Raw genomic sequence first — 24483 nt, forward strand, 5'->3', positions numbered from 1 at the left:
CATCTTTGTTTGTATGTGGTGCTGAGGATCGAACCTGGGCTGCACGCATGCCAGGCGAGCAAGCTACTGCTTGAGCCACATCCCCAGCCCTGCTACTTGATTCTTGAAGATAAAATTCTTGAGTTCTGTAATTTGGTAGATAGTCTTCAAGATGACTCCCTATGATTCTTTCTTCCTTGCACTCCGTCTCTTGGGAAATATACAAAATAATGACTGGTCTATGTAACTAATGAAATATGGTGGAAGTGAGGATGTATGACTTTTGAGACTGGTTTGTAAAAGGTATTGCAGTTTCCACCTACGTCTCTCAAATCATTTGCTTTAGGAGAAGCCAGCTGCCATGTCTTGAGAACACATAGCCCTATGGAGAGGATCATATACTGAGGAACTGTGTTCTCCAGACAATTGCCAGAATCAACTTTGCCAGCCATGATAGTGTGCCATCTCAGAAGCAGGTCCTTTAGTCTCAGTCAAGCCTTTAGATGACTCCAGCATGGGTGATATTTCTTTTAAAGATAGTTTTATTGAGGTTATAATTTATTTGTCATAAAACTTACTAATTTCAAGGTACAATTCAATGATTTCTAGCAAATTTAAAGAGCTACTCAACCATGACTACAATCTAATTTTAGAATATTTGAATCATGCCCAAAAGAAACCCTATGTCCATTAGCAGTTACTCTGTTCCATCTTCAGCCCCAGGCAACCACTAATCTATTTTCTGTGACTATAGATTTAACTTTTCAGAAAATTTCACACAAATAGAGTCATATAAATATGTGGTCTTTTATGTCTAGCTTCTTTTATTTAGCATCTAGGAGACATTTTCACTCCAACTTTATGAGAGATTCTGAACCAGAATCTCCCAGCTTATCTATTACTGAATTCTTGATCCACAGAAACTGTGAGATAATGAATATTTATTTATTGGTCAGCCACTAAATTTGGGTTAATTTTTTACTCAGTAATAGATAACTACTATACATGGGCTATAGGATTACTGCTGGGAAGTTAAGTCCCTCTGACATTCCAAGTGCCATTAAATCCAGCTGAAGGTACAACATTTGTTACTATTAAAATTTGTGGACATGAGAAAGTATAGTTTATAATTATATAAACATGTTTTGTTAATGACATAAAATTGTCATTTTAAAATTTTTTAAAAAAAGAAAATAATTTCCAAATCAGAGGAAATAATTTCCAATTTACTTTTAGGTTTACATAAAAGATTGGATGGACAAGGAAGCAATAAATGAAATTATGTCAAAATGTGGCCCAACAGTTCTGATAGGCAAGGAAAGTTGCCATATTAGTTGGGACTGAGTTTTAGTTGATCATACTGGACAATAAAATTCTAGGTTATAATTCTAGGAGACTTAACTAGCCAACTGGAACCTTGAGATATATTTATCAAGAAGTCATTTAAATAACTCATGAGGGAAGAAAGAAACAGGTAGATGCAGGCTTCAGATTTTGAGTTAATATTGAGTGAAAGAAGGAAGAAGCTTACAGTTTCACAGCTGTGTAATGGGTAAAAACTTCATGGAATGCTACAAAACAAGAACCAATTGTGAAATGGTTTAAATAATGTGGAATTAGTAATGCTCTTGGCAACCTTATTAAGATTGATTTATTGTTTGATAATGGTTTTGACTCAGTTTCTAATATGGTAAATGTTGAAGATCAAGAGATTCATCTAGAATCTAGTATTAGTTTTCAGGCTTTAAAATAGTTTCAAACTTTAAAACAGTATATCTTTAGGTTTTGAGAGGAAGATTAAAATCTTTATGACACTTAGAAGCAGTGTTTACTTCTAGTTATATAGCTGTTATTCCTAAAACACACATTCCATTTTCTCCTGTTATTTGATGTATATTAGTATTTGGTAAAATATTTGCTTTTATATGTGAATATAATGTTGGAATTTCTTCAAATTTGCTACTTTGCTCTAAGTTTTGATTTAGTTTTTACTTTAATGGTTGCCTATAGGAATTAAAACTTCTTATAAAGGAATTTACTTGAATTCATTGTATTTAATTACTTGCTTTACATAAATTTTAACTAATACATGCTGTGTCTATATGTATAATACAAGAATTCTCTAAAATTTATTTGCTACTGTGATGTGTTTTTTAGTTGCTAATTCTAAGAGGAATAGCACCAGTATTTGCCTTCATGGATTTTCATGCAGAATAGTCTTCATTGATTATTAAACATTTTTGTTTTGTTGTCTGCTATATTTTCAATAACTGAAATAGTTAACTTTCAATAACTGTATTTTCAATATATTTATTTTAGTTATGCAGCTTAGTACCTTTACTCATGGTTAGTAGTACATAGTTAAGTATACAGAACCAGTAATTCCCTACAACTCGGCATACTGTACCCATTGTCAAAAGGCAAAGATTACAACAAATTTAAAGATCTTCTTTGTTTTTATCTGTGATTCTAGAATCAGGCAACATTCATTCTATAAAATAAAATGGATGTTCTGATGAACTGAGCAAAGGAGTTTGGCATGATATATAGAAAAGGGCTGAGAAAAGCCAAATCAGAGAACAAAAACAGACTGACCACTTCTAAGTTATTTTCTTTATAAAGTTCAGAGCACAGGGGACTTCCTTATCATGATGGCTAAAATTGGCTTGTTTGGAGATCTGGCTATCATTGCTCACTCTCCTTGTTTCTCAAATCAGATAAACAACTTAGTTTTGTCTTAGGGACATGGAACTGTATTATAATTTCTCCATTTTGGTTTGCTCTGGTCTGTTGGGGCCTAGAGCAGCAGCTCAGCCCAAAGCAGTAGATTCCTGTAAGTTATATTTAACAATAGAATACACTATTTACCTGAATGTTTTTCTCCATAAAAACAATATAACATCATTTAGATCATTTTTCAAATACAAATAAATACATGTATAATGAAGGGTACTTTTCTTGCACAATTGGATGTTCTTATTCATATTTAACTCTTATTTGTCAGCAAATAATGTATTATGATTCGGATATTAGGAAAACAAAGAAAATAAGATACCGACCTGACTTGAAATATCCAGGATTCTAGTAGAGGAAACTGATATACAGTATAAATAAGAATTGTTATGGGATATGTGGCATATGTGTTTTACAGAGGTGGAAGACTCGAGATGTTTGGGTGGGCTCAAGAAAGGTTTTACTGAATAGATGACTTTTGAGCTCATATGTGTTTGTCAGGTGCTAGGGCTGTAACTCAGATGCAGAACACTTGCCTAGCATGTGTGAGGCAATGGGTTCCAACCTTAGCACTGCATAAAAATAAATAGATAAAGTAAATTTTTTTTAAATGTGTTTGTCAGGTCAGCAAAGGGGACAAAGGCATTCTAAGCAGGTGCTCTACCACAGAGCTATATGCCAGACCCAGGAGGGCATTCTAGAGGAAAGAGCATGAGCAAAGGTAAGGAAGCATAAAAGAACATAGAATGCTCTGGAAACAGTATTAGCACAGTGGGGCTGGAGACTGGTGGGTGTGAGAGAACAGCCTGAGATAAAACAAGATTAAGCAGAAACCAGATTAAAATGGCTTATCAGCCAAGCGAAGGAGTCTGTCAAACTAAGGAGTTTGGAGTTTAACTGATAGGGAGGGGGAGTTCTACAGGATTTCAAGCTGAAGAATTTTTCCTTTAAAAAATGTTTCTCTGGGGCTGGGAGCATAGCTCAGAAGTAGAGCTCTAGTTTAGCCTGAGGCCCTGGGTGTAATTCCCAGTACAAGAAAGAAAGAAAGAAGGAAAGAAAGAAAGAAAAAAAAAAGATTTCTCTGAATGGATTGGAGAGCAAAGCAAAGGAACTGAAGGCAGTTAAACCAGTTAGGAGGAGGTCTGGAGTGACAGTAAATGACTGTAAAGATGAGAATGAACTGGGAACCTCAAAAAAGAACCCATGGATATGGGGAAGGGGGCAGGGGAGAAAACCCTAAAGTGGCTCTAAGGTTTTTAGTCTGGGTGAGTGGGAGAACAGCTGTGCCATTAAATGAAAAGGAAAATACCTCAGGTCATTGGACTTTGGATTTCTCTTGTTCCTTTCCATTGAATAGATGACCATCTAGCCAAATCTTCGCCTCTAATCTTACTCACCCTTCACTTAATGCTTCAAAGTGCTACAAAAGTATCTTCCTGGGCTGGGGTTGTGGCTCAGTGATAGAGCACTTGCCTAGCACATATGAGGCACTGGGTTTAATACTCATCATCATATAAAAAAATAAAGATATTTTGCTCATCAACAACTAAAAATATTTTTTAAAAAGGATCTTCCTGAAGCAGTTCTGATTATGTAAATTCCTGCTTTGAAACATCTGACAGATCCACTGTATGTAGAATGAAATCAGGGCTTCTTGAGTAGAGCTCTGAGACTTTCCACGTTCTGGCATAGCAAGAGATAAAGACCTCATGGATATCTTTATCTCTTATTAACTATTATTTCCTTTCCCCATCCTATATATGGTTCCATCTGCCTCCAAACATTAATCTTTGCACTCCCCTAAGCCTTAGTTCCTGCTATTTTCTGTTGGAATACAGTCTTGCTTTTCCAACTCAGCCTGTCAAAATTCTATCAAGTTTATGTCAGGTTCTGTTTCCATAACGCTTTATCTATGCCCTTAGTCATATTCTTCCTCTTTTGTGGTGCATAGACTTTTGTTTCTCAATCACGACACGTCTGGCGTTCTGAAGGCTTTTTAAGGTAGTTGTGCCTTCGTATCCCTTCTACTTCCTTGTTGTGACTTACAGAGTATGAGCTCGAATATTTTGCGATGAATTGACCTGGAGCAGAGATCTGATCCCTGTGTTAAACACTCAAAGTCTAGCAGACAGTCTGGAAAAATCAGGCGATTCTGCGACTACAATGACATCACCAGTAAGAAAAAAAAAAAAAAGGTGGTGGTGGTGGGGGTGTCTAGAGGAATCACCTGTCTCTACCGGGACTTTTTGTTGTTTAGAATAAGCGTGACCAAAGGTGGAAGCAAAATAATCTGCCGTCAGGAGAATACATTTCTCTAAATCGCTGCAAGATGTAAAATAAAGTATCTTCTGAACTGCACTTTAAAAAAAGACCCAAGGGCTTTAAGAATTCTTGAGATGGAATTTCCCAGTGACTGTAGTGTCCTTCTCTTGAGGTCAACTGCACTGATCTTTACACACCGTACCGGGAATAGATTAAACACGCAGCAAAACAGGCCGGCTGCGTGTCCCCGGAGCTGTGTTGCTGTGTGGCTCCGCCCCCGTCCCCAGAGGCCGCAGTCCCGGCGGCTCCAAGGGAACTCCCGCACGTCTGCGCGCGCAATCCCTGCACAGGGGGTCGGCGCGGCGCGCGCAATTGCCCTGGAAACCTCTGCAAGCGCACGCGCAAGCGCGGGGTTGTGGGGGGGAGGACCAGGCAGTCTAGCTGAGAGAGGAGGGCTTTACCCTCCCGCTCGACCGTCGCTCCCCGGCGGTGGGCGTGCGCGCGCTGGTCTTTTCCCTCAGGCGGAGCGTCCCTTCTAGCACGCGCCCGGCTCGCGCGCTCCCTCGGGCGCCTCCCCCGCCTCACACGCACCCTTGCCCTCCTCCCGCATTTGTGCGCCGGTGCAGCAGGCAGTGGGAGCATCCGGGCACTTCCGCAGCCAAGCGGCGACCCGGGCGGCGGCGGCAGTCGAGGACCTCCCATGGCAGGGAAGAGGCGGGGGGGAGGTGAAAGGGGAGCGCGGCGTTAAGCCGGAGCCGCGGCGGGGTGGGTCCCGAGGGAGGCGGAGGGGGAAGTGGATCTGGCGGTAGGAGGAGGGCCGGGCGCGGGGCTTGTCGCCCCTTTCGCGCATTCCTCAGTCCAGCCTGGGCTCCGGAGATGCATCTGCATCAGGTCCTCACCGGGGCTGTCAACCCCGGAGACAACTGCTACTCCGTGGGCAGCGTCGGGGATGTCCCTTTCACGGTGAGCGGCGACCGGGAGCCCAAGGGGGAGAGACCGGGGTCTGGGACTCCCTAGCCAGGGCCCACGCCTCCCTGGAGGCTGAGAAGGGTTAGTGGGCCCGCTGGCTCCCCTTGTGCAGCCTTGGCATTTAGTTTCCCCAGGGGCCGGTGGGAGTGTGTCCTGCGACTGGTGTTGTAATTACCCGGCAGTGGAAAGGATTAAGAATCCTCAGCAAACAGGCGCGGGTGACAAGACTGGAAGGTTCCTCCTGGGGCGGCCCTTGAGTGTGCGGTGAAGGAAGGTGGTTGCAGCGGCTAAAACCCCAGAGAGTCGGTTTCGCACCTGCTCTTGGTTGGAAAGGAAGAGTCGGTCTTCCTCTTGGAGCGTGGAGGCGATGCTGCGCCTTGGCTCCCCCAGCCAGTTGTGTTGGGGCAGCGAGGAGCTGCTGGAGCCTGTGGCTTTAAAGCCGGCTGTCTGTATCTGATATGGGAAATCTTAACACTAACAAGAAAATTGAAAAAATTTTCCCTGAAAGATTTGGAATGGAAGGGTGAGAGTCACAGTGGCCACGACGAGGTCGCTGTTTGGTAATCCTTCTGGGTAATATTTTAATCTGTTTACCCTTCTAGGTAATATTCTAATCTGCTTGCAAGGTAGGCTTTTTTTTTTTTTTTTAACCGAGGCAGTGTGAAAATTTTATGACTTTTCCTTTCGCGTGTGAGGAAAAATGTATATAAACATAACATTTTAGGACCTCTTTAATATCTGGGTGAAATAGACATATATTGGATTAATCAGTTTTTTTGGGAATGCTAGGTTCAAACCAAGTCCTAGAGCTTCTTTTTATCAGACTCCTATGGATTAAAGAGTTTTAAAAAATTTTTTAGTAAATTTATAAATGATCCTCCTTACTCCTAAGGTAGGCAGTGAGATCTCGGTTAAATGCACATTGTTATTGATAACATTCTGCTTGATAAAATTGGAAATGCTTTTTAGACAAGGGGAAATCCTTTGATCTGATGTCTGTTTTCCAGCAGCATGTTTTTAAAACTGCAGGAGGAAAAAAAAAAAAAAGCCCCAGCAAAACTGCAGAATCATTATGTAGCAGTGCATTCTGGAACAGAATTTGTCTGTCTTTTAATGTTTTGTGATTCATTAAAAAAACCCCACAAGGTTGTTTTTTGGCCATATTAGTTTTTAAATGTAATCATCTTGGCTTTGTTCCAATTTAGAATGAATCCCTTAAAAACAGGATTTTCCTGACCTATATGGTAACTCCAATTGCAATTAATGGTGTCATCTGTATTTTGTTTACATGTGACTTAAAAGATCAGTATAGAATTGAGCTTGGATTTCAAGTATGTAGAGAATATTTAGGGAATAGAGAAAATTTCTCTATTGCTCAATTGTGTAGACAGGGAGGAAGTTCCTGAGAGGTAGAACAGCCTTCATCAAGAAACAAATCTGAAATCTTTGGTATGAGGTATTTTCCCACTATCAAGGTGGTGATAGTTTACTGCTTCCATCTAAAGTGGAATATTTTCTCACTGCAGGACTGTTGTAGAGAGTTGAACATGTTCAAATGCCATCTGGAAAAAGCCAGTGTTAGAACTGTTAGTACCTAGCAGGTGTGGTTATGTTGTATAGTCCATCTCTGACCAGATACTTGGAATCATTTTCAACTCTTTACCATTTCCCTAATCCTGCCAATCATCAAATCTAGCTGACTCTGCAGTGTTTATTCGATTTACCTCTTTTCATGTCTAAAGTCACCATCTTTATCAGAGAACTTTATTTACTTAATATAAAACCTTCCAAATGGGTTTCCTGACACTCATCTCTGATCATGTCAGTTCATCCCCCACACAGCTGTTAGGATAATTTTCAAGTACCATTATATCATATTACTTTTGGTTTAAGAATATGTAGTTGTTCCTAATAGCTGTGTTAGGAAATTTAAGCTTGTTAAATATTCTCCTGCTGTGTATGTACTCCTTACCTTAGTCCCACTGTTACATACTAATCTTCTTATTCTAGCCTATATATTTATGTTGCAACAAGAGAGTCCTTGCTTCTCATCTTGCCAAACACAACTCAAAATGTACATAGTTTAGAATGCCTGCTGAGACTCTGATTGTTATTTTGGTCCTTTGACAAATGGAAATACAAACCCATTTTGCACTCCATCTTGCTTTAATTCCTTAGTTATGAATGCAGTGATCCAGTTATAATTTTACCATGAATTAGAAATGACCTTTTGAGCTCTGAAAACAATTTAAAAAAAAAGTGAGAATAAGCTGTTTTCAAGAACTCTAGAATCAACAAATACTGTGAATGTCTATTTTTTTAGTAAAAATAAAATTAAAAAATTAAAGTTCCTTTAAATGGAGTATGCTATTTAATATATATGTATATTATATATATACATATATTTATTGTAAATATATACATACACATATATATTTATTTTAAATATATATAGACATATATATATATATTTATTGTAAATACACACACACACACACACATTTAGTTTTAAATATCTTTATTTTATTGATTTTTATGTGGTGCTGAGGATCGAACCCAGGGCCTTGGACATGCTAGGTGAGACTCTACTGCTGACCCACAACCCTAGCTCCGCTATTTAATTTTTATAGCAGTCAAATGGAAAAACTTTAGTTCTGCATCAGATGACTGAAGAGGGGACCGGGCAGAATTGGAATCAAGGTCTAGTGACTACTCATCTGGTGAGCTCTTTTTAGTAGTATATTTCCTTTTAATACTGGGCCTGCTCTAAACCTATTTTTTGTGCGGAAGATCTTTTAGATGTGGTTGGTATAGAAGGAAATAGCCTTGCAGCTCACTAGTGGTTCTTAGTCAATGTAGTGTTTCCTGAGAAGTTTTTCAAAATAGGGTAGATAATTCATCTCAGTCTAGCTTTTAAAAATGGAATTATTATAAAAAGATTTTGAAGTGCATATGACATTGTAATAATTGAAAAACCAGGTACTATATTTTGCTGTACATAGTGGGTGGTTTGCTTGACTGGGCTGTGAATGACTGCTTGGTAATGCCATGATGTCCCAAATTGTGCTATATTGACATGGTGGTACAGTTTGTAGTGGACGTTCCCAGCGATGTGTATAGGTTTAGTGGTGGTATGTAAGCTATGATGGTCTTTACTTGTTTTTTTTTTTTGGATAATTAACAGCATTTTAAAAACATTCACTGAAAAACCTTCACGATTGTATTTCTTTGTGGGTGTGTGTGTGTGTGGGGGGGGCTGGGGACGGGGCTGGGAATTGAACCCAGGAGTACTTTACTACCGAGCTTCATCCTTATTCCTTTTTATTTGGAGATAGGTCTTGCCTAGTTGCTTTGTGCCTTGCTAAATGGCCGATGCTGGCCTTGAACTTGTGCTCCTCCTGCCTTAGCCTCCCAAGTCACCAGGATTATAGGAGCCACCACACTCAATTATATATTATATTTAAAAACTTCACTTTTTTTGGTACCAGGGATTGAACCCAGGGTCACTTAACCAAGCTACATCCACAGCCTTTTTTAAAATGTTTTTTTAAATTTTGAGACAGGGTCTTGGTAAGTCTGGAGGTTCTCACTAAGTTGCTGAGGCTGGTCTCGAACTTTCAATCCTCCTGCTTAGCCTCCCAAGTCACTGGGATTGCAAGTGTGAGCCACCGCATCCAGCTAAAGTATCACCTTTTGATAATTCTGTTCTTTTCAGTGTAAAATCTAAATTTTGGAAATATTATCATGCATTAAGTTAGAGTCTAGGTTATCCAAGAAGAGACCTACCATAACTGAGCTTTATTATACTTGATTGTTTTTCCTTTAAGCTTTTTTTTTTTGGTACCCTGGATTGATCCCCACATCTCCCATTCATTTTTATTATTTTGAGATAGGGCCTCACTAAGTTGCTTGAGCCTAGCTTTGTACTTGCTGTCTTCCTGTCTCAGCAGGAGGTATGTGCCATCATCTCTAACTCTTTAAGATATTTCTAACTATCCTTCAGATAAGTGAAAGGTTTGAGGCTTTGTGCAATAGGTATTGTAAATTTCTCATTACTTATGTTATTACTTTCTTGAAAAATAGTCATAGAGTACCTAGTTTCTTTTACTTTTCTATAAATATTAAAATATTAATTAAGATAAGGATTATACATAACGATTACAAGTATAATTAAAAATGCTCATCATTTGGCCTCAGGAGTGCAATCTGTGTTTTCAGATGTGCAGAGGCAATTGATGTTATTCCAGTCTGACATGATTTAACATCTTGATCAAAGTTTACAAAAATTAGTAAATCATTAGCACTCTTACAGAGTTTATAATAAATATACCAGCAGAGATTAAAATGATGTACATTATTGTAACATTAGGAAGATGGAAGACAGCATATATATATATATATATATATATATATATATATATATATAGTTGAAGATAAAAAGTTTCATGGAATATTGACATTTGGCAAAAGAGATATTAGGACTTTCTAATGGCAAGAACTATAAAAAACAAGGAATCGTGTAATTAAAAAAATAAATTATTGAGTATTCTTTTCACAAAACCATTCCCTCTTTTAAATGTAGGACTTCATGAAATGTTGAATACCCTTAGAAGTTGAAAAGTATAACTTGCAAACATTATGCATAACTTTTTAAGAAAACATCTGGTATGCTGACATTCTTGACTTTTGTTATTGATTTTATATTTTATTAAAGTACCACTAGACATTTGGCCTGAATGAAAAACCAGTCATTTAAAAATTAGAACATAATGTTACATAGCCTCTTTTCTGGCATTTAGGTGTGTTTTAACTCTTCTTGTAAATTATGGCAATACCACCCATTGAAAATGATCATTCTGTTTATACACTTAGTAGATTTTTGTTGAACACACAGGTGTACTAGGCTCTGGGAGATTAAAAAAAAAAACCCTAAAAACATAGTCCTGATTTCAGGGAGTTTATTAAATAGTGTAGGAATCTGGTGACATAATAGGAGAGTTAAAACATACACTTAACCACAGTGGCCAGCTGTACCATGTTATTAGGCACTTGAATTGTGAGAATTCAGGAGGACTAAGAGGTTATTGTTGGCCAGGGCTGTTAGGAGTTGGACAGAAAAATGATTCTGCATTGGCATGTTATTAACATGTATAACAACTCATGCATTCATCAACTATGCATAGACTAAGGGGAAAGGCAGAAGTCAAGAATTTAGAAGGGACTTGTTTTACAAGAGCATTTGGCCCATTTATTCTTGGAGTATAGCTTCTTATTTATTTAAGTTGATATATACTATTTCAAATTTTATGGGCTTGCACTTAGTGTCACCTTGCATGTGAGTATGAAGTTATGTAAATTCTTATGTTCCTGTGTAAATTGTTAGTTAGACTTCTTGCTTATGATGGGAAGATATTAGTAACTACCCATATTCTGGTGTGATTCTGAATAAAGTCTTCCCCCAAATGGGAGCTTAGAGTCTAGCTACATTGCATGATCTTGGCTAAATCACTTAAACATTTTTAAGTTTTCATATGTAAAATGAAGTGCTGCCCCCCTTCCCACATTGAACCCAGGGACTCACATGCTAGACAAGCACTCTACTACTGTGCTGCATCTTCTGCCCTTTTTACTTTGAAAGTAAGTTGCCTAGTTTAGTCTCAGATCAGCCTCATAGTAGCTGAGTAAATAAAGTTCTTAAATTAGGTCTTCTCCAAGTGTTTAGGCCTTGAATGAACCTTATATGAGCTGCATTAGAGATTTCTAGGACTGAAAGAGAAAATGGACCAGAAACAGTGGTTTTAGTAAAGCAATAGGTATGGAGTCTTGGTTGTCTTGTTACCCCTCCACTTACGTTTATAAGACTGTTGATCAGACTTCAAGTTTGGTAGTCTATTCTTCCTGGCTCAGTAAATAGGCCATTCAGAGAATTATAAAGTAGTTGATCTAGGAAAGAGTCAGTCTTTGGACTCACAGTGAAGGAGCAGGCTCTTGTTTATGACTATGTCCTCAGCACTTGACAGAGCTGTAAGTAGTTGCCTGGGACAGTCATAATAGGGGATAGAAGATAAGACCAGTGTGATGGTGTTCAGGTCTTTCTTAGGAAGGCCCTCTGGCCCTCTTCTCTTTTGCCTACTCCCCAACAAATTATTCCTTTACCTGCCATTTTTAGAATTTGGGATATTTAAAATACTCTTTAGATATTAAAATTATATTATCTTAACTTGGAGCTTGGAAAAAAATTTTTTTGTAGTTGTAGATGGACAGTATGCTTTTATTTTATTTGTTTATTTTTCTGTGGTGTTGAGGATTGAACCCAGTGCCTCACAGGTGCAAGGCAAGCACTCTGCCATTGAGCTACAGAGTGCTTGCCAGCTTGGGAAATTTTTAAAACAAATCAGTCTTAATATTTAATCATCAGAAAGAGCGGATGTTGGAAAAACAAGTCATGCCTGACCAATTTAATTACCTTCTAAGAAAGCAAGCAAAGCATTATTTAAAAGGGGATAGTAACAATATCTGTAATTCAGATTTAAAGGCTTTTCTAGTTTGCCACTTACTTGTGTTTTTTTTGGTGGCACTGGGGATCAAACCCAGAGGTGCTTGAACCCTGAGCTCCAACCTCAGCCCTTTTTATTTTGTTTTGATATGGGGTCTCCCTAAAGTGCTAAGGCTGACCTTGAACTTTTGATCCTCATGTCTCAGCCTTCCCAGTCACCAGGATTATATGTGTGTGCCATTATGCCCAGCTTCCCAGTTACTTTTTAAAACAAGTTTGGAAGCCAAATATTTTATCTGAGAGCAAAGTAACAGGACTTATTAGAGTAATAGACAGCAGAGCTCCCAAAGTGGGAGGGGTTCCAAGAGAAGGATACCTGTCAGTCATATACTTTAGAAGAAATCTTAGGGTTTTCAATGTTTTTGAGATTTTAAAATTATTTTGCATTATATTTTTGCTCTGGAACCCTAATTCATGATATAAAAAGATAGGATCTCATTTTTGTTCCTATTAGTTATATATATGAAAGTAGAATGCATTTTGACACATCAAGTATAAATGGAATATAACTTCTCATAGGCCCTCTTTCAAGGAGGAGATATAACTTACACAGGTGCTATAACTATATTTTCTTTTTCTTTAGAAATAGCGCATGTAACCCTGGACCTTTATGTACACATGTGAAACCAATTGCCTGTTCTTTTTATTTTATTTAAGTTATATTTTTAGTTATAGTTGGACACAATAATACCTTTATTTTATTTATTAACTTTATGTGGTGCTGAGGATTGAACCCAAGGCCTTGCCTGTGCTAGGTGAGCACTCTACCGCTGAGCCACAAACAACCCCAGCCCTGTTCTTTTTATTTTTAAACCTTCTCATTTCATGACTACTGAAATCTTCTTTAGTGTTCCCCAATTCTAAACACTTAAAAAAATGTGATGGTAATCTCATTATCCTTCTAGAGAAGTTAGATGTAAAGGGGTCTGGCTGAATAGAAACGGACTCCTCAGAACATAGTACCTGCTAATTTGGTGGGTTGATTTGAAAGACATAAATAATGCACTCTTAGATGGGTTAACCTTGGAAATATATGTTCCTTTAGGTCTGTTTTCTTTACTTCTCTAAATATTAACTGCTTCAAGGATAATAACATTTCATTATAAAATTAATTAGTGATGTTTTCCTTCTTGACTGTAGGAGAAATCCAGGAAACATGAGTTCATAAGGACATTGTGCAAGTGGATATAGATACAAAAAAAACCATAAAATTTTTGATTTAGATTCCATTCACAGGTATATGTAGCTCATATGGTAGCTGTAGTTCAAGAATAAGATGCCCCAAATTTTCTCAGGAGTATTGACTTTGGTCTTGTGATGTGGTAGCAATTTTTTTCACACCATCTCTGGCCTTGACTGTATCTACATTTAAGAGGATCCAGTCAGCAGGAGGTTTCTAATTATTTTGTACTCTACCCATAGCATCTTCTGTCATTCTTTTATGTGAATGAAATGCCAGGGTTTTTAGCAAAGGACACTTTCTCTACTTAACACTGGTTGTTCTAAACTGGGAGTGATTTTGCCCCTCAGGAAGCATTTAGCAGTGTCTGGAGACATCTTTCATTGCCATGACTAGGGTGGGGGATTGATATTGGCATCTAGTGAGGAGAGGCCAGGGATTATGATAAGTATCAAAGAATGGACAGGACAGCCTTCCACAGCAAAGAATTATCCAGTTTAGAATGCCAGCCCCAATGGTGTTGAAGTTGTAGGAAATGATGTTTTATATGCTAAGGTCTCTCTTTCCAACTCAAGGACATTGCTCTGTCAGTTTCCCCTTTTTCTCTTGCAAAATTGCTTTTTCTGTTCTATTGAAGTTCTTTGTTCCTTTAGTTCTCTTTGATTTCCTTTCCTCACTTAATTTCTCCTTTTCAGCCTGCTTCCAGATATATATATATCCAGCTGTTTCTTTGATATTTCTTTTTTGAATGTGTAATAACTATCACCAATTCCTCAACTTATCAGTTTTTTACACAGACTTTCAAATCACTTCTTTTTTTCCTTACACTCCAAATAAAATCCCAAGTGCCTCCAATGTCTTTTATTGCAGTTACTTTAACACCTGGAGCAGAGCCTGGTAAAATGTGTAATAAATTAATAAATGAGAAGGACACAACATAACATATTTTTGCATAAATACAGTGACCAATTTCTTAATAACTTTTTGATATAGATCTGTGGCTTTGAGTCGGACTTAGAAAAATCAGTTTTACAGGATTGGGGCACAGAGCTGATATAATACAATCCAGGTGTAAAGCTCTGATATAATACAATCCAGGTGTAAAGCTCTGCTGGTCTGGTTAATTCAAGGATGTATATTAATGTATTAGGAGGTATTGACAGATTATACTCATTAGGCAGTTCTCAAATGTTCTTTAGTTAACTCTCTTAAACAACTTTAGTATGTGACAAATTGTATTAATCTGACAAATATCTGATGTGTAGAGATTCTGTATTTAAGAGTTTGAATTACACATTGTATTAGTTTGTATAGTATTGGCTGCCATAATAAAATACCACAAATTGAGTGACTTAAACAACAGAAATATGTTTTTTCACAGTTCTGGAGGCTGGAAATCCAAGGTCAAGGTTGGGCTGATTTTCTTTCTCTTGAAGACTTCTCCTTAGCTTATATACATGGTTGGTTTTCTTCCTTGCTATGTCCTACTATTGCCTTTTCTTTGTGTACATGCATTCTTGGTATCTTTTCCTCTTATAAGGACACTAGACCTGTTAGATTAGGAGACACTTTTAAATTTGAATTTATTTATTTTTGCTAATATATGAAAACAAAAATTATACATATTTATGGGGTACCATGTTATATTTTAATCTAGGTATGTATTGTATTATGTTTAAACCAAGTTATACATGTATCCAGGCATTTATAAACATTTCTTTATGGTGAAAATATTGAAGCTCTTACTTCTAGCTTTTTGAAATATATAAAACTCTTTTCTTTTCTAATTATAAATTAGTACCCATTAATCAACCATTTCCTGTTCCTCTTTCTCTAGTTTTATGACATTGTTTAACCTTAATTACTTCCTTAAAGACCTTATCTCTGGGGCTGAGGTTGTGACTCAACAGTAGAGCACTCGCCTAGCATGTTGAGGCCTTGGGTTTGATCCTCAACACTACATAAATAAATAAATAATTAAAATAAAGGTGTTGTGCTCAACTACAACTAAAAAATATTAAAAAAACCCTTATCTCTGAATACTGTCACATTAGAAGTTAGAGTTTCTACTTAACATTAGGTCATTTATTTGTTGACTTTCTTCTTTTAAGGAATGAACTCCGTGCAATAAACTTTCCTCTTAATACTGCCTTTATAGTGTCCCAGAGATTTCAATATGTTGCATCAGTATTCTCATTTACCTTTAAGAATTTTTAAATCTCCCTTTGCTGTCTTTTGCAACCCATTGTTCATTCAGTAGCATATTATTTATTCTCCATGTGTTTCAGTAGCTCTATTTTTTATTTTATCATTGATTTCTAATTTCATTCCATTTTGATCTGATAGAATTCAGGGTAGTATCTCTACTTTCTTATATTTTCTAAGAGTTGCTTTGTGGCACAGTATATGGTCTGTTTTAGAGAAGGACCAATGTGCTGTTGAGAAGAAAGTGTATTCGCTCTGTGATGGATGAAATATTCTATATATGTCTGTTAAGTCTAAGTTATTGATTTTATTATTGAGTTCTGTAGTTTTCTTTGTTTAGCTTTTGTTTGAAAGATCTATCCAGTGGTGAAAGAGGTGTGTTAAAGTCACCCAGAATTATTGTGTTATGGTCTGTTTGACTCTTGAATTTGAGAATAGTTTGTTTGATGAATGTAGATGTTCCATTGTTTGGGGCATATGAATTTATAATTGTTATGTCTTGTTGATGTATGGTTTCCTTAAGCAGTGTGAAGTGTCCCTCTTTATCCCTTTTGATTAACTTTGGCTTGAATTCTACTTTATTTAATATGACGATGGAAACCCATCATTGTTTTCACAGTCTATGTGAGTGGTATGTTTTTTCTGAACCTTTCACCTCAGTTTGTGGATGTCTTTTTGTCTTTTCCTATGATATGGGTTTCTTGAAGGCAACATATTGTTGGGTCTTTTATTTTTAATCCAGCCTACCAGTTTATGTTTTTTGATTGGTAAGTTTAGGCCATTAACATTCAGGGTTATTATTGTGACATGACTTGTTTTCCTGGTCATTTTTGTTTAGTTTTGGTATTTAACTTGACTTAGTTTCTCCTTTGATTGGTTTTTCATTTAGTGTAATATCTCCCTTTGCTGATTTTCATTTTCTCCTCATGGAATATTTTGTCGAGGATATTCTCTAGTGCAGGCTTTGTAATTGTAAATTTTAACTTTGTAATTGTAATTGTAAATTTTGACTTTTGTTTATCATGGAAGGTTTTTATTTTGTCATCAAATCTAAAGCTTAATTTTGCTGGATATAAGATTCTTGATTGGCATCCAATTTTTTAAAATTCTTTATATATGACAGCGGAATGCATTACAATTCTTATTACACATAGAGAGCACCATTTTTTCTTATCTCTGGTTGTATACAAAGTGTATTCACACCAGTTTGTGTCTTCATACATGTACTTTGGATATGATATCCATCACATTGCACCATCATTTCTAACCCCATGGCCCTCTCCCTTCCCTTACTACCCCTCTTCCCTATCTAGACTCTGTCTATTCCTCCCATGCTCCCACTCCCAACCCCACTATGAATCAGCCTCCTTATTATCAGAGAAAACATTTGGCATTTGGTTTTTTGGGATTGGCTAGCTCCACTTAGCATTATCTTCTCTAACTCCATCCATTTACCTGCAAATGCCCTGATTTTATTCCCTTTTAATGCTGAGTAATATTCCATTGTGTATATATGCCACATTTTTTTTTATCCATTCATCTATTGAAGGGTATCTAGGTTGGTTCTACAGTTTAGCTATTTTGAGTTGTGCTGCTATAAACATTGATGTGGCTGTGTCCCTGTAGTATGCTGTTTTTAAGTCCTTTGAGTATAGACCAGGGAGAGGGATAGCTGGGTCAAATGGTGGTTCCAATCTCAATCTTCCAAGAAAATCTCCATACTGCTTTCTATATTGGCTGCAACAATTTGTAGTCCCACCAGCAGTGATCTTGGGAGCAAATCTTTATCCCTCACACATCAGGTAGAGCACTAATCTCTAGGGTATATAAAGAACTCAAAAAGGTAAGCACCAAAAACCCCCACAAATAACCCAATCAATAAATGGGCCAAGGACCTGAACAGACATTTCTCAGAATATGATATATGAAATATAGGAAAAAATGTTCATCATCGCTAGCAATTAGAAAAATGCAAATCAAAATTACTCTATGATTTCATCTCACTCTAGTCAGAATGGCACTTTTTATGCATATAAACAACAATAAGTGTTGGTGAGGAAGTGGGAAAAAATGCATACTCATACACTGCTGGTTGGCATCCAATTTCTTTGTGAGCTTGGTATATATTGTTCTAGGCTTCTAGCTTTCAGGGTCTGGGTTGAAAATCTGCAGATATCCTAATTGGTTTCCTCCTTTGTGTAATCTGATTCCTTTCTCTTGTGGCTTTTAAAATTCTCTCCTTATTCTGTATGCTAGGCATTTTCATTATAATGTGTCTTGGTGTGGCTCTGTTGTGATTTTGTACATTTGGTGTCCCATAAGCCTCTTGTATTTGATTTTACAATTCATTCTTCATGTTTGGGAAATTTTCTGATATTATTTCATTGAATAGATTGTTCATTCCTTTGGTTTGGGATTGTATACCTTCCTCTATCCCCAATAATTCTTAAATTTGGCTTTTTTATGTTATTGCATAATTCTTGAATGTTCTGCTCATGGTTTCCTACCATCTTCACTGTGTGGTCTACATTATTTTCAAGATTATATATTTTGTCTTCATTGTCTGAGGTCCTGTCTTCCAAGTGATCTAATCTATTGGTGGTGCTTTCAATTAAGTTTTTAATTTGGTTTATTGTTTCTTTCATTTCAAGGATTTTTGTTTAGTTTTTTTTTTCAGAACTTCTATCTACTTATTGAAGTAATCTTTTGCTTTCTGTATTTGCTTATGTAGCTCTTTATTGAATAATCTTTTACTGCCTGTATTTGCTATCTTATATCATCCTGTAATTCACAGAAAATTTTAATTTTGTACATCCTGAACTCCTTCTCTGTAATTTCTTCTGCTGTGCTGGCCATGGATTCTAATAATGTAATATCTTGGTTTGTTTTGGGCACTTTTCCCCCTTGTTTTTTCATGTTGTTTGTGTGTCATCCCTTCCATCACTGTGGATCTGAGGCATTTCAGTTTTTACCCTATAAGCTTATAGTGTCCCTGCATGGTTCCGATACCTCTCCTTTGAGGGGGAGAACAATATTAACAGATCTCAATACAAACAATATACAACCTTAAACCAAAGGGCTGCTATTGAGACATTTATAGTTTTGTCACAATATACATAAATGGTGAGTTCAATTATTATCTACAGTAGGTTTGCAAAAGGGTCTATAGTTTCTGATGGTGGACAAAGAACTGGGGGTGGGAGTGAGATGTAGGATGAGATGTTGAGGTGGTAGGAAGTGAGGATATAGTTATTAGATCTTTGAAAGTAAGAGGAATCTAAAGAAGTTGATTAGTAGTAGGTGAAGAGAGAGAGTGATTTTGGGGAGACAAGTAAGTGGGCAGACAGTAGAGTACAAAAGACAAACATAAATATTAAGAAAAATTAAAAATGTAAAAATAGGAGATAAAGAATATACAATGCCACTGCAATATACTATTCAGACATCCCAGTCCTTTGTAGCCTAAGTTATGAAAAGTACTTGGTTTCACAAATGTTGGGGATGTGAGGATAGGAGAAGAGAGAGAGAGGAAAAAAAATCTTGAAGGAAGATATAAGGATTGTTTTTGTTGGAGATCAGTGTCTTCCTGCTTCCCTTCTTGTCCAATAGTGGGGTTGTCTGTTGTTTGCTAGTATCTCCACCCTCAGGATGGTGAAGGTTATTAGGGTGGGAGGATTAGTCTTGGGGGAGGGGCTTCTGGAAGTAGGGTATAGCACTTTGCTGGTCCCTGATGGGATACTGCACCCAGAGGATCTCCTTGTGATGTGGGCGCCTGGTCTCATTTCCTATATCTCCTGTAAACCTCACAATTCTTGGTCTCTAATTTAGTCTCTAAACTGTATTACACTCACGCTTTCTACTTTGCAATCAGGAACCTTTTTCTCTGGATAATTTGTGGGTTGCGCTCTGGGGGTTGCTCACCTATCATGGAGAGCTGTTTGGTATTGGGCAGTTCAAGACCAGGTTTTTTGAGCTGTAGACTCTATGTAGCCACAAGCACTGTGCCAGGTTAGCAGCTGCTGGGGAGAGGGGGGAGTTGAGGACTAAAGGAATCTTGATATTGCTTCTAAGCCCCAGCTGGTGTGCCAAGCTGGGGGTTGCTCCAACTAGAGATGGCCACAAAGGTGTCCCAAGATGGAGGCAGCTGCTATCGGTGATGGGTGGTAGAATGAGGTGGGGTGGGGTGGGGTGGTGGGTGGTGTGTTCTGAGATGCAGCTCTGTGGTGTGCAGTGTTGTGGCTGGGGGCTGTCTCCAGATGCTGTGTGGTGTCTGCAGGTACAGGCTACTGCGTGTAGGGGACTATGACAGTGGTTGCAATGTCCCAAGATGGAGGTGACTGGGGGAGCCCCATGTTGGTAGATGGGGGTTCACATGAGCAGCAGCCAGAGTTCCTGCACATGGGCAGTGGCCTAGTGTCCTGTCTGGGAGTGGCTGCTGGGAGTCCTGTGCAGGTGCTAATGCTAGTGGTCCTGCTTGGGCACCTGGAGGTCCTGCGTGGACATGGCTGGGAGTCCTATGCTGATGCTGAGTGAAGCAAGATTCTCTTTAAGTAATTTTTAAGAATGTGATAATACACACATGGAATAAACATAGCTGAGATAATTTTATGCTTTACAAATTTGTATAGATATAATCAAAAGCCTGATATGACCATTAAAAGCAGAAAGCAAATAAAAATCATAAAGAATTCAGATTTTTTGTTTTAAATATTTAATGTAATGTCTGCAATGTAAAAACAATTCCATGATGAAAGAAAGTAAATCTGAAAGGTTTCATTCCCTAGTGGAATTTTGACTAGTATAACTTCCTTGTTCTGTTAAAACAATTATTTGAGTTCCTGGGCATTGTGCATATCCCTAGGTAAATGAGTTATTAAAGTGAACTGTTGTACAAGAGCACTTGATGTATATCGTCATTAGCTATAAACTAGTTAAATTGGAGATTATCTATGAAAATGTTAGTTTTAGTTATAGATAATTGAACTGTAGCCTTTCTTTCTGGCAGTATTTAATAGTGTCATCTGTATGTGAGACTTTTTTTTTTTCTATAGAAAACAAGGCAATTTAAAAAAGTCGTAGAACCAAGCATGGGTGCAGGTGTGTAATCCCAGTGACTCCAGAGGCTAAGGCAGGAGGATTGGGAAGTTTGAGGCCAGCCTCAGCAATTTAGTGAGATCATGTCTCAAAAAATAAAAAAGGACTGGGAATGTGGCTCAGTGGTTAAACACCCTTGGTTACAATCTTTGGTACAAAAAAAAAGTGGTAGGATTTATCTGTTTATTAATATTTACTTTATATCTATTTCTGTGTCAAATTAGTACATGAAATAAAATGTTTTACAGTTTAAATATAGTTTAGTAAGTACCTTCATTTTAAGGATGAGGAAAATAATGCACTTGAGAAATTAAAAGATTTAGTGAAGGCCATATATGAAACAACCCAGAATAATGGGTTTCATTGTGTCATATTCATATATTCATATAACATACTTTTATTATATCCAATCCCTCAATACCACCCCTTACTTTTCCTCTCTTTCCCCTTTCCTCATCATTCTACTTTAAAAAAGTTTATTCATGCCAGGTGCAATGGCGCAGGCCTGTGGCAGAACATGTTTCAGCAATCAGCTGAGCTGGTGAATCCAAGACACCTAGTCCTTCCTTTATTCTTTCCTTTAAATTTTAAAAAGTAACATGTTCTTGTAGATAATTTTAAAGATGCAAAAGAAGATAAAAGTATTTATTGGGCTAGGGATGTGGCTCAAGCGGTAGTGTGCTTGCCTGGCATGCGCGGGGCGCTGGGTTTGATCCTCAGCACCACATACAAATAAAATAAGGATGTTGTGTCCACCGAAAACTAAAAAGTAAATATTAAAAAAATCTCTCTCTCTCTCTCTCAAAAAAAAAGATAAAAATATTTATAATGGGACAACCCAGAGATAAAACATGGTAATTTGGATTATGGACTTATGGAGGAGACCTTTCACTATTGATTATATTTATCTGTACTTTTTTTGTCATGAATTTATTAATATTTTGTGTAGATTTTTACATTTATTAGTATAACATTGTTAATAGCAACTTGTCTTTTAAAAAGGTGTGTAGCATCTGTTGAATTGCATCTTTTTTCTCATTCTTGCCTTTGGTTTTTTGTGTCTGAATCTACTTCTAGCTTTACTAGTTCTTTTTATTATTTTGTATTTAATTTTTTAAAAAATTTTGAACCCAGGGGTGCTTAACCACTGAGTGACTCCTCCAGCCCTTTTTATTTTTTATTTTGAGATAGGTTTCACTAAGTCGCTCAGAGCCTTGCTAAGTTGCTGAGGCTGGCTTTGAACTTGCAGTCCTCCTGCCCCAGCCTCCTGAGTTGCTGGGATTACAGGCATGTGCCACCATGCCTGGCTATTTAATTAACATTTATTTTAAATTTCTACATTGTCTATCTTAATTTTGGTGTTTTCTCCCTAACTTGTTGAGAAAAAATGCCTGCCTCATATCGGTCTTTCATTCTAAAAAATCGTTTAAAAATATAAGTTTGGGGCTGTGGTTGTGGCTCAGCGGTAGAGCACTCGCCTAGCATTGTGCAAGGCCCTGGGTTCGATCCTCAGCACCACATAAAAATAAAATATTGTGTCCAACTACAACTAAAATAAATATATTTAAAAAAATAAAAATATAAGTTTTCCTCTAAGATCTACAAGCCACAAATTGTTTAATCATTAACCCATAAATAATTATAGAAGTGTATTTTTAAAAAGTCCAGGCACCATGGTATATGCCTGTAATCCCAGTTACTCAGGAGTCTGAGGCAGAAAGATTGCAAGTTTGAGGCCAGCCTTAGCACCCTAGTGAGATACTCACAAAATAAAAAGGGCTGAGGATGTAGCTAAGTGTTAAACCTCTCCTGGGTTAAATCCCCAGTGAAACCCCCACTTTCTTCCCTCCCCAAAACTATATTACTAAGTTTCTAAGTATATGGGACTTTTAAAGTTATAATTCTGTTTACTAGTTTCCAGCATAGCTGTATTGTGCCTAAACATTTTAGAGTATACACTTACAGGCTTTTTAAGTTGGTTGAAATTTCAGTTGGCCAATATTTATAAATGTTCCCTGTGCTTAAGAAAATTTGTGCTTTGTAAACTGTGTTCTACTTACATCCTTTAGGTCAAGTTTGTTAGTCATGTTGTTTAAGTCTTCAGAATTTCCTGCTTTTCTCTCTGCTTATTCATTCCTTTATGGAGACTTGTGTTAAAATTTACTATGGAACTTTGATTTATCCCTGCCTTCTTGTAGATTTTAAATTTATTTTCATTTATTGGTCTTATATATTTCAAATTTATATCTTCCTAGAGAATTGACCTGTTTTTGTCAATAAAATTACATTGTTGTTTAATCAAAAGATCTAGCGGTCCCTTATCTGGTATTAATATAGCTTTAGCAGCTTTTCTTTTGGTTAGCATTTGTGGCAGTTTACCTTTTTCCTTTGATTTTCAGATTTTCTGTATAGTTATGTTAAATGGTGTATTTTAATTTTAATTTTATTTTTTTGGTACTGGGGATTGAACTCAGGGGCACTTAACCACTGAACAACATCACCAGCCCTATTTTGTGTTTTATTTAGCGACAGGGTATCACTGAATTGCTTAGCACCTTACTTTTGCTGAGGCTGGCATTGAATCCTCCTGCCTCAACCTCTCGAGCTGCTGGGATTACAGGTGTGTACCATCATGCCCAGCAAATGGTGTGTTTTAAAATTTTATTTTCTAGTGTTCAATGGGTAGCATATAGAAATACTATTGATTTTTGTGTGTTGATTTTATATTCTGTGACATTGTTAGTGCTAAGATTTTTCCTTTTTGCCTGTTGCATTGGCTGGGACTTCCAGTACTAGTTTTTACTTATTTATTTATTTAATGGATGTTCTTTATAAGGTTGAGGAAGTTCCTATCTATTCCTTATTTGCTGAAAGTATTTATCATAAAGGATCTTATATATTGTCATGCCTTTTCTTCAGGTTCATATATTTTTTCTTCTTTAAGTTATAATGTGGATATCAGCAATTGATTTTTGAAAATCAAACCAGTCTTATATTATTGGTATAAGCCCCACTTGTTTATGCTGTATTATTATTTTTATTTGTGACTGATTATTATTTACTGATATTTTATGGTGTATTTTGCACATATATTCATTGCATATATTAGTATATATTTTTCTCTTGTACTATTTTTGTATAGTTTTGTATTATTGTAATGCTTGGTTTCATAAAATGAGTTGGGGGTATATTGTCCTTTTCTGTTTTTGACAGGATCATGTAGAATTAGTGTCATTTCTTATTTAAATTTTAGTAGAATTTGCCAGTAAAATCATCTTTGTGTGGAGTTTTTTTTTTGGAGGTTTTAATTATACTTTTGATTTTTTAAAATAAAGGACTATTTCAGTAATAAACTTATTCCTGGGTGTGTTTCTGGCTTATAGATTTATGTGTTTAGAGTTGTTTGTGATATTTGGGTCAAGACTGATATTTCCTCTTTTGTTTTTGATATTTATAATTCTCTTGCTAGAGGTTTATGTGTTTTATTGAGTTCTTCAAAGGACCA

General features: G+C 36.9%; 1 protein-coding gene across 7 annotated transcripts in view; it reads left to right on the forward strand.

Annotated features, from left to right (window-relative positions):
* Positions 1-5737: 5737 nt before the first annotated feature.
* The window catches only part of Dmxl2 (Dmx like 2), a 152677-nt gene continuing 133931 nt past the window's right edge, over positions 5738-24483 (forward strand). For 5 of the 7 annotated variants that reach the window (XM_005316570.4, XM_005316568.5, XM_021726705.3 and 2 more), the window contains exon 1: positions 5742-5937. In XM_005316570.4, the coding sequence (XP_005316627.1) occupies positions 5851-5937 (87 nt within the window). In that variant the 5' untranslated portion in view covers positions 5742-5850. Of the gene's footprint in view, positions 5938-8591; positions 8664-24483 lie in introns of those variants that run through there. The other 2 variants (XM_078049610.1, XM_078049606.1) reach the window with 2 other exon arrangements.

Source organism: Ictidomys tridecemlineatus, chromosome 5 (genome assembly GCF_052094955.1).
Source record: "Ictidomys tridecemlineatus isolate mIctTri1 chromosome 5, mIctTri1.hap1, whole genome shotgun sequence".
Taxonomy (NCBI): Eukaryota; Metazoa; Chordata; class Mammalia; order Rodentia; family Sciuridae; genus Ictidomys; species Ictidomys tridecemlineatus.